Source organism: Prionailurus bengalensis, chromosome C1 (assembly GCF_016509475.1).
Source record: "Prionailurus bengalensis isolate Pbe53 chromosome C1, Fcat_Pben_1.1_paternal_pri, whole genome shotgun sequence".
NCBI classification, from domain to species: Eukaryota; Metazoa; Chordata; class Mammalia; order Carnivora; family Felidae; genus Prionailurus; species Prionailurus bengalensis.
The window spans coordinates 220,727,393-220,744,867 of record NC_057345.1 but is presented as its reverse complement, the minus strand read 5'-3'; the positions used below and the strand labels follow the sequence as shown (position 1 = coordinate 220,744,867).

The following is a 17,475-nucleotide window of genomic DNA, read 5'->3' as shown; positions in this document are numbered from 1 at the left end:
CGGGTGGAGAGGGGCGTGGGCACAGAGAGGGTTCTGGAAGCACTTGGCAGAGAGGACGGGTGCTCCAGGGGAGGCAAGGGGCCCGGGGCTGGCTGCCGGTTGTGCCCTTGACCGGACCTGGGTGACTTTCCGGGCAGCGGTTTCCAGGACCCTCCTTCCTTCTGTGCTTTCTTTTTCTACCGCGTTCTCTTTGCCCCGGCTGCTCATTGCACTAGTGTCCCTGCAGCTCCTACCTGGGGCCAGCCCTGCACCAGGCCCAGGGGCCAGAGGGCCAGAGGGCCGGAGGGCCGGCCAGCAGCCTGCCTCCACACAGCAGGCCGTGCGGCCTGGGAGAGGCAGGCCCTGGCCGGTGCCCGGGAAGAGCAGGGGAACTTCACGCTATCGAGCGAGGCCACGGGCTGGGGGCGCCCTGCGTGGGGAGCCGCCTCGCTGCGGAGTTCACGGAGAACGGAGCCCGAAGTGCCGTCTGCAGACGGCCCCGCCGAGTGGGAGGTCTTTCTGAGTTCTTTTTGAGTTCCTGCTGACTTACAGGAGGGTACAGTTGAGCACATGTAGTCACTTAACTTTCCCCCTAGATACTTAGCAACGAGTCCTCCCCTCCCGCAGGGTTGACAGATCTTACTCGGGGTGTATGGGCGCCAGGGCTGAGCCTTTCCACCCCCTGTTGTAGACACCCGTGCGCACAAACACGCGGCAGAGCTGAGGTTGGCGCTGGCCCCTCCGCTCCCCCCCAGGTCTCCCCCTGCCCCTGCTGAAGTACAAGTCCCGTGTTCATGTAAATTGAGCTGCTGCAGACTCACCGATAGGAAAGGGCCATCCCGTTTACCGTCCTCTGGTGGGCAGGGGTGGCCTCTGACGGTCAGGTCCGCCTGGGGGACCTCTGGGGGTTTCGGGTGCTGTTAGAAGCTGACCTCTCCTGAGAACTCGCAGGCCTCGTGACGCCCCCCTGGCTGCAGCCCCTCGGGCGCAGGGCGACGTGGGTCCTCGCTGGAGCGCCTCCTTTCACTGCTGTTCTGCCAGGGGCCCCGGGCCGGGACAAGGTCCGCGGCCTACACACGGCGGAAGCAGGCGCCCCGGGCCTGGAAAGGCCGCTCCCTCCAGCCCAGAAGGCCCGGCGTGAGGCGGGGCGTGAGACCAGGCCCCGATTTTGTGCGGAGCGCGTGGGAGCTGATGAGCCTGTCGCCCCGCGGACGGAGACCGCCAGTGTCGCGCATGCGGGCAGTCAGCCTCCGAGCAGTTCTCAGAAGGCTGCGTTATTTCTAAAAATAAATTAGGTAAAAAAAAAAAAAAATAGAGTGATTATAAAGAGGAAATTATAACTTTGCAGACATTAGGACGTTTGCTCGTTTCGTCCCTGGGTGATTACAGCCCGGTGGTGCCTGCTTTCCTTGGCCGTCTCCATCATGTTCTCCTCGGCACAGCGTGTCGGTATTTCTTCTACTTGGACCAACAGTTTTTCTGCCTGGGGGAAGTGCTTTCCACGGTGGTTGTCAGCTCGTGACTGTGCAGGGTCACAGTGAGTGAATGCTTTGTAGCCCTGTGGTCTCTCCAGGACAAGATACACCAGGCGCCCCTGCGTGAAAAACGCTTTTCTTCCTGGTTTGCGCTCATGGCGTCCAAACAGACCGTAAGGTGTGTGTGTTTCCAAAGGACGCTGAAATACGACCGCGTTAAACAGCACCTCAGGGATCCTGCGAGTTACGGATATTTGCACACACGCTGTGAGGCGGTACAGGCACACGTCTCTTTATCACGCATCACAGGTGTTGCCCTTTCTTACGAACCGAAGACACCAGCCTTCCGTGGAGGAAGTCGCTGCCGATGGGGTGGAAACAGCAAGAGAACCAGAATTGCAAGCGGAGCCTGATGATGGGACTGAATGTGTGGCCGCGGTCTTGGGGGAAATCTTGAACGGAGGAGGAGTTGCTTCTTGGGGAAGTGGTTTCTTGAGGCGGAATCTGCCGCCGGTGACGATGCCGTGAAGACCGTTGACGTGACCACAAAGGATCTGGAAGATGCATACACTGAGCTGATGGAGCCGTGGCTGTGTTTGAGAGGACGGACTCCGGTGTCGAACAATTCCTACTGTGCGTAAAATGGCGTCAAACGGCATCGCGTGCCGCAGAGAAATCGTCCACGAAAGGAGGAGTCACTTGATGTACCAGACCAACCTCGTTGTTGACTAGTTTAGGAAACTGTCACAACCACCAAGCAGCCGTGAACATCGAGGCAAGATCTTCCTCCAGCGAGAGGATTCTGACTCACCGAGAGCTCAGATGATGGTTAGCATTGTTGAGCAATAAAATATGTTTTAACTCAAGTCTGTACATTCCTGTAGACATGAAGCTGTTAACACACCTGACACACGACAGTGTCTCGTAAACACAACTTTCACGCGCACGGGGAGACCAGTGAGCTCACGGACTGGTGCTGTGGTGTCTGGGACCACACCCAGCGTCTCCGAGGCAAGCCGCAGGCGTCCCCTCCCCACCCCCCCCAACCCCCAGCAGATGAGGAGGCTGTTTCCTCCCCGGGCCGGCACCCGGTGTACCCCCACGTACGGCCACTTGATGATAGCTTTCAGCACATGATTTTCCCCTCAGATGTGACATTTTAAGGCACCCGGACGTTTCTCGTCGTTAGTTACGTGCCCCACTGCGAGAGGAGCTAAGAGGAGACGGTCACACGTCCATCACTCCAGTGATTTTCTCGTTACGCAGACTCCGTCTGCCGCCTCCCACTCGCCGGCCTGGTGGCCAAGTCCTTTGTTCCTTCTGTCTGTCTGCTCCGTGGTTCGGCACACTGACCAGGTACCTACTCCACAGGGGGCGTTGCGGCAAACAAAACAGCATCCTTTGGAGGGAAGAATGTTCTTTCTAGAAGCAAAAAGATGTTAAATAGCACGGTAATTCAGATCCTCAGAGAATGCTCCCACTCCCCCTTTTCTGTCTGTCCTTCCAGCCCTCACTGTCTGCTTTTGAACGAGCAGACCATCCTGTACCTTGTTTTTCCAGCCTAACAACACATCATCGGTGGGACTCCAACCAATCCAGATTTTTCCCGGCCTCCCAAGGGCCCGGCGCCTAAGTGTGGTTCATTTGCTCCACCCGGGGCACGGACACGCTGCCCTTCCCTGCCGTGGGCACCACGGCCACGACATTCCTGGGACCGTCTCTGGTTTTGCCCGGCACCGTTTCGTAAGAGCCACCCGAAGAGCGGAGTTTTAGGATCAAAACTTAGATAAATTTTTAAGGCTTTTGACACGGATTGCCCAGTTTTCCTGCAGAAAGAGTGCACCGCTTCATAAACCCGCCCAGCAGCGTGTTTCTGTTCCTCGGGGCCGAGAGAGTATTCTCAGTTTTAAAAATCTTTGCCAACTTGATAGGTATTTAAACATGTTTTTTTATTACTGATGGTTTTGAGTAAATTTTTCAGGAGGTCTCCTGTAATACTGGCTCTTTGTCATTTGCCTTTGACGAGCACTTTTGCTAATTATTATCTGATCTGTGAGCTCTTTACATAGTTGCCTTTCTCTGTCCTACATGCTGCCCATATTGCCGTGACCATTATTTATTATTTGCCTTTTCTGGGAGGGGATTTTTTTTAGGGGAGAGGGGCGGAGAAAGGGAGAGAGAGAGAGAGAGAGAATCTTCAGCAGGCTCAGCATGGAGCACGATGCGGGGCTCGATCTCACAACCGTGCGACCATGACCTGAGCTGAAATCAAGAGTCGGATGCTCAACCGACTGAGCCACCCAGACGCCCAAAAGGGATTTTTTTTTTTAATCAATATCTTCTCTGGTTTCTGCCTCTGATGTTACATTTAAAATGACATCCCCAACCAAGAACGTATTCTGTAACACGTTATCTTAGATTTTCCTGATAGTCTACGATGATTAAACAATGTGAATAAAAACGAGGGTGTCATGGATTGTGAGTCCATGTTTCGGGGCTTGTGACCTGCTTTGAAGTTCTGTGCCACCTCTGTGCTGTAACCTGTCACTGTGTTTCTGTACTGTAGCGTCTCGGGACTCCGCGTGGCCTGCCCTGAGGCGCTCTCGGCTGTCGTTTCTCGTGGTGTCTGTGGCCCACGCTTGTCGCTGGCAGGCTGTGTGTGACGGCCGTCATGTGTTCTGTCCGCAGACCAGCTTGGCCCACAGGCTCGTGACTCGAGAAGGTTCCGTGGCCCCGCTCCCCCTCTACACGTCACCATCCTTGCCCAACATCACGCTGGGACTGCCCGCCACCGGCCCTTCCGCTGTGAGTAGGCGTCGGCGGGTCTGCGTGGCCAGCGGGGGCGGGGGGCCGTCACGGGCCCTCGGCCCCGGGCGTCACCATTGTACCTCTCCAGGGGACGGCAGGTCCGCAGGAGGCCGACAGGCTCACTCTCCCCGCCCTCCAGCAGCGGATCTCCCTCTTTCCCGGCACGCACCTCACCCCCTACCTGAGCACGGCGCCCTTGGAGCGGGACGGTGGGGCTTCACACAACCCGCTGCTACAGCACATGGTCTTACTGGAGCAGCCGCCTACACAGACGCCCCTCGTCACAGGTGAGCACGGTCAGCTTGGGGCCCAGCGGGGAGGCCCGTCCGCACCCTCGAATCTAGCCACGGCCTCTCCCGTGTTAAGGCGTGGGAGTCGATAAACCGAGTCTCACTTACAAAACGAGGTAGACAGAGTAAAAGCAGGTGTCGCTTAGACCTTCTGGAAGCTTCTCCAGAGAGACGGCCTCTCCCGTCTGCTTTTTCATCTGGGTCAAGATGAGGGGGGACGACTCTGGTAGATCGTCAGTTCCCATGCGTGGTGGAAACGTCTGTCGTGTGCCCCGCGTAAGGGACGCTCACACTTAGGAATAAGTCAGGAAATGTGGCGAGAGGTTTGCACGGCAACTGTTCCTTTGGGAGGGACGAAGGTGTGGGGTCTGCTGCGGAACAGGGAAGTACCTGCTGTTGGTCTGCAGCACCCGGCCTCACGCTTGGCTCCCTGGAGGTCTGCTGATTTGTTTGCGGTTGGGATCTAACATGACCTCCTTGACGCTTTGGTGGGAAATGCAGGTGCGAGCGGGTCAAAGTCCCAACCTGTGGCCACGCGGGCCGCGGGCAGGTGAATGTCTTTTGTGCCCACCGGTCTCTCTCCAGCACTTGGTCCTGAAGAGCCGTGGGGCCGGTCTGGGCGTGAGGGGCCCATCCTGCCCTCTGTGTGTGTCTGTGTGGATGGCGGGCTTCCGTCCGTCCGTGTGTGTGTGTGTGTCTTTCTGTCTGGGCCCCCCAGTGCTTGAATTCGGGGTCACCGCCCTCTTCAGAGTTGAGGGGGAGCAGAAGCGTCACCGGGCATCTCCCCGCCTTTCAGATGATGGGTCATGAGCACAGGGGCTCAAAGGTTCCGTCTGAAATCGCATCTGAGTCTGTGTGACACCCAGAGTCAGGGCCCGGAGTCAAGAGCAGTGAAGGATGCCTGAGTTTCTGTCCTGTATCATTTATGTAAACCTACACCTGACCCTCGTTGTGACCCCTGGTCCCCGAGCGTCTGCTCGTCACCCACTGTTAAAGAGCATTTTTCGGGCACATCCCTGAGCTTCCTGTGAAGTAACCTTTTTTGTTTTTAAGCAGGCCCCATGCCCAGGGTGGGCTTGAACCTGGGATCAAGAGTCGGCCACTCTACTGACTGTGGGGAGTAGCCTTTTCCCACAGGACTTGAATGACAGTCTTAGGTAAATCTCACCTCTCTGATAAATTGCTGAACCCGACTCCTTCGTGATTGGCCACGTTGCTGCTTCTGCCCTTCGTGGGTGATCCAGTGGCCCTTTCTGTGACAGCAGCTGCCGACAGCTTGCCTGTGCCGGTGAGACTGGCTGGGGCACGACTTCTGGTCCAGCACCTGTTAGCACTGCCCTCCCCGCCCCCGAACCTGCAGGCCCCTCCCAGCCCCCGGACACAGGCCGCAGGTGCTGGAGGCAGGGCCGTGGCCCAGAGCACAGGCTGTCTCGTCTCCATCTCATCCCAGCTCAGTGACCTGGGAAGCCTTCCCTCGTGCCGTGCCTCAGTATCCCCGTATGTGAAACGGGTAACGCGAGTGTCCGCCTCGCTGAGTTTCTTCGGGGTTAAGTGAGGCGTGTGTTAGCGCAGGATGGGCCCGACACTGGTGAGCCCCCTTCAGGTGTTAGTTGTGTGGTCGTGGTGGTTACTTCCCAGTTCTTCCCAGTTCTCGTGGCCCCTCCCAACCCCCTCCCCGTGAACTTGGCCCTGATTCGGGTCTCTGGGATCACCCTCCAAGCTCCACCCCTGCCCGGGCTTCCTGCCCCTCGGGGCCTGAGAAGCCCTCTCCGCCCAGAGCACTGCTGTCCTGAGCTGGAGCACTGGCCGCGTGTGGCCCCTGATGTTTAAAGTGGACGTTAAGACCCAGAAGCAAAGTACCCGTCTGGTTTCTCAGTCCCACGTGGGGCATGGTGGGTGCCCGTGTGGCTGGTGGCTGGCAGGGCACACGTGAGCGCGGCCTGTCGGGTGGTGCCGGCCGGCCATGACGGCCTGGCTGCCAGCGGGCACAGGAGCGAGCCCTCTCCTGGTGTGGCGCACAGGGGTGTGGCTCCCTCTTCGCCAGAGGGGGCCGCCCTTTCCCCCGTAGGCCCGGCTCCCGAGCCGGCTGTCCTGGGGCCTGGTCCCGACCAGGGCCCTGCCCCCGCCGGACGTGGCCCTTCCCCCTCCCGTGTGCTCTGCTGAGCTTTGCTTCGGTTTCGCTCCCCTCCTGCTCACCTTCCCTCGCGGAGGACAATCTGCACATCCGCGGCCTCGCCCCGCTCTCCCGGCCCCTGTACGGGGGCAGGGCGCTGCAGGCCCGCGGTAAACGTCTCTGGGGGCCAAGCGAGGGACACTCGGGGTTTCTGAGGTGGCTTGTGTCTGAGCAGGATCAGGGACAGTCCCCAGGTTCACCTACCAGCGGCCCTGCTTTTCCGTGAGTACTCGTGGGCAGATGGACACGTGGACAGAACGGCTGAGCCAGAATAGCTGTGTCTCACGAACACCGGAAACAGAGGCCGCAGATGCAGAGGGGTGAGGGGGGACGGGCGCCAGGGCCGCGTCCCTCCCCGAGCGGGTCCGTGGGATGTCCCACCTCCGTGTGGCACTCACCTTGCTCCCCACTGCCCCAGGAGTTGTCCAGCCGAATCTTCTCCTGAGAAGAGTGGCGCGCCCTCATACGCTCCCAGAGGTTGGGTCTCTGAGCGACCACCCGAGGCAGCGGGTGGGAATGGAACCGTCATCTCGAGGCGAGAAGGACACGTGTGTTGTCCAGGCCTCCTGCCGTGTGGCCGGAAGGCACAGCTTTCAGCCCAGCGTCTCCCCTGGGCTGGTCCTCCGTAGTCGGTCTGGACGCTCAGCCGTGCCAGCAGGGAGGGCATAGGGAAGGCTTCCTGGAGAAGTGGCATCATTGCTGAGGCCTTAGGTGAGGGTCTCGGGAGAAGGACAGGTGGAGGGAGCGGGTGTTGCACCTGGTGGATGTGGGGTCATTCTGGCCTTCAGGTCACTCGCTGGGGCTGCCCCCCACGGGCTGGCGGAACTGGCCGTCTGCCCGTGGCTGTGCTTCTGAGCACGGGGCCGGCAGCTGGCTTCCGCAGCAGTGATGGCACGCTCCCCTTGGTACCTGACCTCTCCCAGGAGGCGCGTGGGGCTGCCGCTCCTGGGGCCTGGCCCGCGATTCCCAACCCTGGCCAGGCCCCCAGAGCTCCAGCGAAGCCGACTGGTCCAGGCGGGCCCCTGCTGTGCGGGGATTTTCTTGCAGCACTCAGGCTGTGCCGATGTGCAGCCTGGCACGCCCCTGGCGAGAACATAGCCTTGTCCGGCTGACTGTCACTTGGAGGGCCTTAAAGAGTCCCGCCCTGGCGCATGGGGCAGTGGGATGCCCCATACGGATTTCTAAGGGCGCAGGCCGTACTCACCAGTGTGAATTCGCCTACTTCACCCGAGCCCCGCAGCACCAAGGCCAGCACCTCAGGTCTGGGTCCAGAGCGCCAGGACAGCCTGACGCTTCGCCTGTTTCCCTCTTGACCCCCACGCTGGCTGGGGCATGTGGACGTGGTGCCTTTGTTTGCAAACTCGCCAACCCTGGATGGCCGAGCGAATGCCGGGGATTCCCACGTGATCACCGTTGTGCGGTCACCGTTGTGCGGTCCTGCGTGGGCTTCCGGTCGCGGTCCCCCCCCCCCCCCCGGTCCCTCTCTCAGGACCGACACGAGGGGCAGGCGGGTGTCATCCGTGTCCTGGAGCCCCGACAGACTTGCGCCAGCCCTGTGGGCGGGAAGAGCGAAGCGTCTCCCGGCCCGCCAGGTGCTCAGGGAAGGAGGCCCCCGGCAGTCCGGTCCTCCCTGCCCAGAGCAGGGTCCGCCGGGCGGCACAAGTCGGGCTCTGTCCCTACACGGTGCCCATCTGGGCACAGCGGGCCTCTGCAGGCAGCTGGGTCACCCAGGACAGAATTGGATCTTCACACGGTGTGTTTTTATGCATAGAAGTCTTTTACATTGTATATGCCAAAAGCCAAATAAGGGTCTGTCATCAAAAGCCCTTGTTAATGACCTGAGGGGTCAACTTTAGGTTCTGAATTGGAAACCACCTGACCAGTAATGGGTTTGCCACTCAGAGGTTAGGAGTCCGTTTTCTGCAATGCGACCAGTCCCCGAGTGGGACGGCACTGGAGTTCTGTGCCCCAGGGGGCCCATTGTGAGTTTTGGGGTGAGTGGGGTGGGCCCAGAGAGGGTAAGGGTGGGGGCGGGCCAGAACGGGGTCCTCCCGCTGTCTGTCCATGTCCCCATGGGGATAGTGGCCTGTGTCCTCAGGGCATTGTCCACCCCGCGTGAAGGCTCACATTCATGCATGTTCCTGCTCCTTTGTCAGCCCTGGAAGCTGCTTTCCTTCCGCAGAGCCAAGAGAAGCTTCTGTGCGGAACCTGGGGCGGCCGCCCAGCTGACCGCGGCGGCCCTGCGGTCCCAGTGTCCTGTGGAACCTGAGAAGCAGCTGTTCAGGAAACCCTGTTTTAGCTTCGTGTTTTCCGAGGCGGGACCCTCTTGGTGACTGTGTCACCTTTGATCCCATAAATGCAGCTTCGTATGGCTGGCTTCCAAATTTTCATCCTCACAACACCTCTGTCAACAGTGGGTGAATTCTGAAACACCTTCTTAGGATGATGGGGTTTTTTTTACCTTTTTTATTTTATTTTTTTTTTTAGCTCTTCTAGAAACTTGAGAGGGAATCAGTCTAGCGTTTGAGTTACTAACTTTAACTTAGCAGCCAGGCAGATAATGGAATTTAACATAACTTCTCCCAGAAAACAGCGAGCTGGACAGAAGGCGATGGCAGTTTAGGGGGCTGGAGTTGGCTGACTTCTTGAAAAGCTAATCCAGGACAACTTTGCGAGGGTTGAACCTTTTCTTGGCGTCTGCTCTCTCTGTCTGCATACAAAATTGTGGTTGTAATTTTGAAATCTCCAGCCCACGAAGGGACAAGGGAAATAGGCTGCAGTGACCCCAGGGGTCTCAGGGACCCCCTGGTGGGGGATGGGCAGGTGTGCCTGCATGTCGGGGGGCCGGCCGCTTGAGCAGTTCCCGGGGCCGTGCTTTTGGGGAGGCGGGCATCTGCTAAGGTCAGGTACGTGCTGTTCCCCCTCAGGCAGGGGACCATGACCCGCGTCAGGTTCAGCCTGAGCCTCGTGGGTTAGTGTGCATCCAGCTCGGGCCGCTGGGGCAGCCCGTTTTCCAGTAGCAGGGAAGGGTTTGTTAGACTTTTGCCCAAAGAACCCCGGAAAGATGGTCAACTACCTAAGCCCACAATTCGCAAAAGAGAAGGTACAGGTGGGTGGAAAGTTTACAGAAGGAAAAAGGTTTGGCATCTGTGTCCCCTGCACAGGGTGCATTTTAAAACGAGATTCAAATGCACGTTAAAGCAGGATCACATATCCATCCAGATCTTGAACACTCAGTCCAGGTGCAGGTGCAGGGGAAGCAGCTGGTGGGCATGGGGGGAGGCAGCACCTTTGCAGAAATTTGTGGAAGATTCTGACCGCAAGCGCCAGGATTGTGACCAGTGTTAACACCCCCTTTGTGAATAAAGTCACCGCTTGAAGAGACCTTGAAAGGATTTGATCCCTCGGGACGGGTTTTTTCCCTCACAGCTTGGTTTCTGGGTCGGTTAGGGGAAGAGCCGTCTCCATGGTCTTCTAGAACGTGCCGGGCCACGGGGACCTCCGCAGCCCTGGTCAGTGTGGCGCAAGCCACTCCGGCGGCCCCGCGCTGCCGCTTGGACCGCAACCAGTCGTTCTAGGGCCCGGGCCTGGCCGAGGGGTCGTGGGGCCACTGCCGGGCGGACCGGCCGCTCCGGAACCTGTGACTCGGAACGCCTGCGCACGGCGGCCCCTGCTCACTGAAGCCCACGCCGGCGGCTCACGGCGGCCTGCGCCCCGGGCTTCAGGGTGGAGCACGGGGGGCCCCCGCGTCACCTTCCGACGGTGTCTTTCAGGCCTGGGCGCGCTGCCCCTGCACGCGCAGGCGCTGGTGGGAGCGGACCGCGTGTCCCCGTCCGTGCACAAGCTGCGGCAGCACCGCCCGCTGGGGCGCACGCAGTCGGCCCCGCTGCCCCAGAACGCGCCGGCCCTGCAGCACCTGGTCATCCAGCAGCAGCACCAGCAGTTTCTGGAGAAGCACAAGCAGCAGTTCCAGCAGCAGCTGCACATGAGCAAGGTGGGTCTGCGGGCGCGGCCGGCGGAGCGCATGGGGGCGGGGGGTGCATATCGCATCCGCGAGCGGCCCTGAGCTCCCTGGGCGCCCCTCTTCCCGAAGCGGACCCGCCTTTATGAGCCCCTCGGCACCTGCGCGGGCCTGCCCGCCGGGACACCCTGCTCGCGGGGTCTGCGCCCTCGCACAGTCCCGAAGGTCCCTCACAGAGGGGGGTTTGGGCAGGAAATAGGGAAGTTCGGTGTGGTGGTGCTGGTCATCAAAACCGGAAACAGCGTCCCGTGAAGACGGCGGCCGCCAGCCACCTGAATGCAGCCCGTGTGACCCCGCTGCAGGGTTGTGGGGACACGGTCCCCCGGCACCCTGCCCCTGAACGGCCAGATGCCCAGTGCAGGCCGAGCTAAGGCCCCCGTGGGAGACGGGCTGCCCCCCCACCCCACAACGCAGGGCCAGCCAGCACGCCCTCCCCTGCACAGGAAAGGCACCTACTTACTTCCTGTGGGCGAGACAGGCTGTCAGTCTGTGCTCCCAGCTGTAAACCCCACTTCACGTTCGTCTCCCCAGTGCCACCCGTGGCTTCTTAATTTTATCGTGTCACTGTCTGACTGATAGGGTAGGAGGTGTTAGGAAGACGGGAAACACCTATTCACTCCTGGTACAGTCTTGAAAAGAATGAGAAACTGGGTAATCTCCCTAGACTCTATTCCATGATTGATTATGAGCGTGAACGACGGGTGATTGAAATGTTTGTACAGCGTTCTCCTGGGATCTCGGGGAGCCGACGACGTTGTCTAGTGCCATCTGGCACCAGTATTTCTGCCTTTCGTCTGGGAGACGCTGTTCCTAAGGGGCTCCTTACCCGAGGGCACGAGGGCCCAGCTCCCAGCAGCTCTGAGACCTCCCATCCCGCAGCCCTGCTGGGGCTGCGTTGGGGATCGTGGCCGTTTCCTGCGTGATCTACGGCTTGTTCAACCCCTGCCTCCGAGTGCGTTCACTTCACTGACTCGCCCCCTTAGGGCGAGCAGCCATGCACAGCTGCTCCGGTCTTCCCAGGGTCGCTGGCCACGGAACCGAACCGCTGGGCCGCCACGGGAAGCGAACGCTGGGCGGCAGAGCCTCTGAGAACAGGAAAGACGGGCCCGGGAGCCCGCTGTGCTCACCTGTTTTGGCCCGAGGTCGGCACATGGTTACCGGTGCTCTGCAGCCGTCACTTGTGAGAGCCCGGCACCTCGTGTGCCGTGGTGTCTGGTGAAGGTCCGCCAGGTGAAGGGTCTTTTTGGAGAACGCATGCCGCCGGTGGGTGGCTGAGCCTCGAGCTGTGCAAGCGGCAGCCGCCCCCTGCAGGCCGGCGAGTGTGGGTGCGCCCTCTGGCGGGTCTGGGCGGAGTGACGTGGCAAATGTGGTGGCGGGCCGCGCTCTCCCCACTCTGTGGGGACGGTGCTCCAGGGCACCTGTTGCCCCCGCAGGACAGAGGCTTTGCTGGGGGAGGCTGTTCCTGTCGCGGCTTGAGCCCCGTGGTCCCGTGGGTCGGGCTGCGTGCCTCGCCGCGGACTTTCCTGCTCACCTCCGCGCTCTCGGCGCTGACCCTGACATCCGGGTCCTCCGTCCGGGCGGTCCGACCAGGGGCACGCCCACTCATCTTCCAGCCCTGGCCTCTCTACCAGTTTGGCTTTTCCCCCGACCCGTAGTCTGGCTTTAGCAAGGGCCCCGCCCCAAATACAGACGTGCGTCTCTTCTCATGCCGTCTGGGGAAGGGGCTCCTGGAGTCCGGAGGGCGTCGCAGGACACAGCTGGTTTGCGTGTCGCCGACAGTGTTCGGCCAGCGCGCTGGCTGGCGGGAGCCTCGCCCCCGACGTCGGCTCCACTGTGCCGCCCGCCCACAGCCCGGCTAGCAACCCCAGAGCTGCATTTCGAAGGGGGCGACAGGCCTCTGGCCGCGGCCGTGGCCCAAGGACACTGACCGCACAAGCCTCCTGCATCACGGGGAGTCTGCGGCTGTGGCCACCTGCCTCCCAACTCCCTCTGAGCTGCGGCCTGAGAGGCCGAGGCCGGGGGGGGGGGGGGGGGGGGTGGCCTGCGCCCCAGGGGTTGGCGGCACCTCAGGTGCCTGTGCTCCTGCCCCTGCCCAGAGCTCCCCGGGACAACGGGGCCGCTCGATCCCGCCTCCGGGAATCCTTCACGGAGCTGGGCTGTCTCTCGTGAAGCCCAGGATGGCCTGACTCCCCTGGAGGGGCCTGGAGGCCTCTGCTCAGATGCCCTCACTTCCCAAGGAAGCGGAGAAAGTCAGAGAGGGAGTCCGGGACCCTCGCCCCGTAAGAGGCGGGTCCACGCTTCACCCCCTAGCTGTGCCCTCTGAGGGCTGTGGGCACGTGGGCCTCGGGGAGCTGCTTGGGAGGGCTGGGCCCTGGGGACAAGCACACGGAACACTGACACTTGCACACAGGCGTCCGCCCAGTCCGAGCCTCATCACACCCACAATGTGGTGGTGTGGGTGGTGAAGCAAGCGGTCTGGGAGGACTTGCGTACAAACGTGCGGTGGCCAAAACGTGTTAGGCATCCTCGAAAACCTCTCCCCTTCTGGAAACCGAGTCGGAGCGTTCTCCACAGCAGCGTAGTCAGGGGCTTTGCAGACGGTCACATTTTCTCGGAGCCATGGCGCCGGTCCCCCAGGAGCCTGGCTTGACCGCTGTGACTTTCATACCCCGCGTCTCTGCGCTTGGCACACGGGTGCTTGTTAACAAATGCGCACCAGGTGCTGGGCTCTCCTTCCCCGGTCGGCCCGGCGCCCAGGGTGTTGGGGGACGAGCAGTGCCTGCCGGCTCCAGGTCAGGCCCGGCAGCATCTGTCCAGGTCGCCCGTCCCTTTGCTCTGAGGCACAGAGCTCATGCTGTCACGTCGTCTCCGCGGCCCTCATCCCTTACCTCTGCCTTATAGATTATCCCCAAACAGAGCGAGCCGGCCCGGCAGCCCGAGAGCCATCCCGAGGAGACGGAGGAGGAGCTTCGTGAGCACCAGGCCCTCCTGGAGGAGCCCTACCTGGACCGGCTCTCTGGGCAGAAGGAGGCACACGCTCTGGCCGGCGTCCAAGTGAAGCAGGAGCCCATCGAGAGTGATGATGAGGAGGCGGAGCCCCCGCGGGAGGTAGAGCCGGGCCAGCGCCAGCCCACCGAGCAGGAGCTGCTCTTCAGACAGGTGACTGCGCTGGCGGGGGCCAGGCGGGGTGGGAGTCGATGGACCGGGCGGGCCAGGAGGGACAGGCCAGGCCCTCTTTCCTCAAGGGGTGGTGCCGTATGGCCGGCCATCGGTGGACACGGATGGGCCTCTTCCTCCCAGCCCTTCCCCGGGTGGTGTGGGAGGCGGGTGCAATTTGCTCTCTCTTTTACGTTAGCTGTGCCTAGAGATATAGACCGTCTGTCCACGGTGGGCATTTGTGCACCTGTATTCCAGCCAAATGCCAGCTTTGCAGTCCCTAGGGATGGTTTTCTTTCAGATCTGTAAACTGTAGGCTCACATAAATCCAAGCGTTAGTAGGATTCAGCATAATCATTGAAGGTGGAGGGGGTTGGAGATTGATTTTTTTTTGTTGTTGTTCTTTTTTTTAATTTTTTTTTTTACTGTTTATTTTTGAGAGAGAGAGAGAGCGAGAGAGCACAAGTAGGGGAGGGGCAGAGAGAGGAGACACAGAATCAGAAGCGGGCTCCAGGCTCCGAGCTGTCAGCACAGAGCCCGACGTGGGGCTCGAACTCACGAACCGTGAGAGCAATACCCGAGCCGGAGTCGGACACTTAACCGACTGAGCCACCCAGGCATCCCAAGGGAGATTGATTTCTTAATTGATCAAAAAGGTAGTCAGGGCCTTTGGGGGCCCAAGAGGCAGTGGTGACCAACTTTACAGATCTGGAAAAACGGTGTGACGTAGTTGCAGGCACTGACACACAGCGACCAAACCCACTAGAGACTGATGAGTAAACTGATGAAAGATTTATCAACTTATAGTGAAAAATAAAACTTCCACGCCCACGAAACCACTAGGGCAGCCGGCCAGGGGTGCGCAGGAAGTGGAATCCGATCGTAGCCTTGAGCAGCGGAGCTGTGTCTGGAGTGTGGCGGCCCCCACAGTCCGCGGGGGGCGTGCTGCGGGCAGGCGGCATCTCTCGTGCTTTTTCTGTCGCTCCTTCGGAGGGGGTCCCTCTGTGGCTTCTGGGTCCACGTTATCAGCACCCCAGGCACCAGAGCGCTGCCCCACAGAGGCGGTCTGGACAAGGGGCGGTCTGGACAGGGGGAGGGGCTGCCTGCAGGTGGGGGCTCCTCGGGCACCAGGCAGCCCGTCCCGGCAGCCGCCCCAGCGAGTTCCTGAACCGTGCGCTGCATGCGGGTGCCCACGGCCGTTAGAGAAGAGATCCGTGTAGCCCTTCAGCCGGGGAGGGGGCAGGTGACGTGGGGCAACAAGAGCCTGTGTCTTCTCCCCCCCCCCCCCCAGCAAGCCCTCCTACTGGAACAGCAGCGTATCCACCAGCTGAGGAACTACCAGGCGTCCATGGAGGCGGCCGGCATCCCCGTGTCCTTCGGCGGCCACCGGCCTCTGTCCCGGGCGCAGTCGTCCCCGGCGTCTGCCACCTTCCCCGTGTCCGTGCAGGAGCCCCCCACCAAACCGAGATTCACCACAGGTACCATGCACGGGGGCGTGTGGGTTGGGGCGGCCGACCGGCACCTGCGGGCAAGACTGGGGCGCAGCCGGAGCAGATGCAGGAGGCCCGCCCCGGGCTGCACTGTCCGGAGGGCGAGGGGATACCCCTGACCTGGTCTGATCTGCGCCTGGGCAGAGCCCTGGCTGGGGGACAGGCTGGGTTGGTCACTGAGGCTCCCCACCCCCTTCTCTGATGCTGCGGTCTCTCCTGGGTGCCAAAGCCCATCTCCCCTTTGCTGGAGAACCCGTTTCCTCCAGAGACCGCCCACCCACAGGCCACCGTGGCCGGCAGGCCGGGTAGCTTCCCATCCACGGTCAGCAGAGGCCGCGACCTCGTGCTTTCTCACCCGCCCTTCTGTGCACCGAAGCTTCCGGTGGGGCCTCGGCTGTGAGGCCCAGGTAGCTTGTGGGTACAGTCGGGACAGCTCAGGCAGCCTCCCGGTCTCGCCTTCTGGATCCAGTTGTCCTCCCCGCCCCACCCCTGCGGGAGCACAGGGACACCTGCCAGCAGGACTGTTTCTGCTTGACCGGCACCGCCCCCTGCAGGCAGGGACGAGGACTGTGTGGCCGCGCAGGCGCCCACCCGGGCCAGAGGCTCTGGGCTCTGAGTCGGGCCCTCCCAAGTCAGGCAGCGGGTTGCACCCCGGGCGTCCACGCTGCCCAGCCATGCCCGGCCCGGGACAGAGGGCGGCCAGGACGGCTCTTCACATCCTTCTCGGCTGCTGGTTCTTTCTGGTGACGGACAAAGAGCACAGTCCCTAAAAGCACAACGGTTTCGTCCTTCAGACAGACCTCTAAAATGTCCTGTCCGCACGCTGTTAACATGGAACATCTGAACGTGCCCAAGTTCTCTTTGTTAAAAGGATACTTTTTATATTCAGAGGAAAATTTCATTAGTACTTATCCAGAGGCCGAATCATTGCTTTTCAGAAAGAAACCAGGAAACTGCAGAGGGTCACAAACAGAGTCAGCAGGTGACTACGATGGGCACGTCCCTAAAAGACCCCAGAGACCCCAGTCCCTGTAACCACGGTGGAAATGTGCCCACTGTGGGGGCCGGGGAGGCCCCCGGGGCGCCTTTGTGCCTGCACGTCCCCTGCAGTGGCCTGGCCAGTGGCCTCATCTGCCTTACTGCTTTTTGAAAATGTATAAAATAGGACGAGCCCACCGAAAAGAAACAGGAGAGAAACACCGAGAAATTGACAGTTGCCTGGAATCCCACCCCCCAGAGGTAGCCACCCTCAGGATCGGGTTTAAGTCCTCCAGATCTGTTTCTGTGCACAACTGGACGGACAGGTTTCCAAAGACGGGACTCGGCTGTCGCCGTGGGCTTGGCAATTCTCCACGCCCTGCCTTGGTGGCCTCCCGTGCACGTGGTCCTAGCTCGCCCTCGTGGCGGCAGAGCGTCCTGGCTCCTCGGCTCTGCAGACTCGTGCGGTTTCTCTCCGGATTCCAGGTTCCTGTCTGTAAGCGGGAGTGACCTGGGGTCACCTCGAAAGTTCCCGCCACGGGATCAGTAAAGACTAGCCGACTGTTGTGTCGGGATGATGCCACGTTCGTCTTGTTCGTGTACACGCATTCCACACGTGCACGCGCGTGCACACGTATGTATGTATGTTGCCATTACAAACTGCTGAACGCACCCTCTCGGGTACACGTGTCTTGTACACGTACTTTAGCGCGTGGGTGGTGAGCGCGCTTGGTCCCATAGGCCTGTTCTTTGCCAGCTGCTTTTTTTACCAGAAGTCCTCCCTGCCCCACCCAGTCTTGCTGGTATAACCCAGGAATGCTCCAACACGAGGGGACTGACTCCCGTTAGCCTGACTCACGAGAGACTGAGAGGCAGTCCTGGGCCCAGTACGTCCTGAGGCCAGGCGTCCAGCTTGGCCCTGTAGAAGCGGGCTCATCCTGCAGCCCTGTTCCTGTGTTTGGTGATGCTGCCTCCGTTCTCCAGCATCAGGAGCACAGAAGTGGCCGTGGGTCTGACAGCACAGCTCATCTCACGGGGTCCCCACCTTTCTCTGCCTGCGGGAGCGGGTCTTAGCCACACATGCCCCTTCCCAGGCCCCTGCCTG

At 60.8% G+C, this 17,475-nt stretch overlaps 1 protein-coding gene across 5 annotated transcripts in view; it reads left to right on the top strand.

Moving 5' to 3' along the window:
- HDAC4 (histone deacetylase 4) overlaps nucleotides 1-17,475 on the top strand; it is a 254,745-nt gene that overhangs the window by 186,458 nt on the left and 50,812 nt on the right. For 2 of the 5 annotated variants that reach the window (XM_043578356.1, XM_043578355.1), the window contains exons 9-13: nucleotides 4,143-4,259; nucleotides 4,402-4,549; nucleotides 10,499-10,719; nucleotides 13,648-13,905; nucleotides 15,194-15,380. In XM_043578356.1, the coding sequence (XP_043434291.1) occupies nucleotides 4,143-4,259; nucleotides 4,402-4,549; nucleotides 10,499-10,719; nucleotides 13,648-13,905; nucleotides 15,194-15,380 (931 nt within the window). Of the gene's footprint in view, nucleotides 1-4,142; nucleotides 4,260-4,350; nucleotides 4,550-10,498; nucleotides 10,720-13,647; nucleotides 13,906-15,193; nucleotides 15,381-17,475 lie in introns of all 5 variants that reach the window. The other 3 variants (XM_043578353.1, XM_043578352.1, XM_043578354.1) reach the window with 2 other exon arrangements.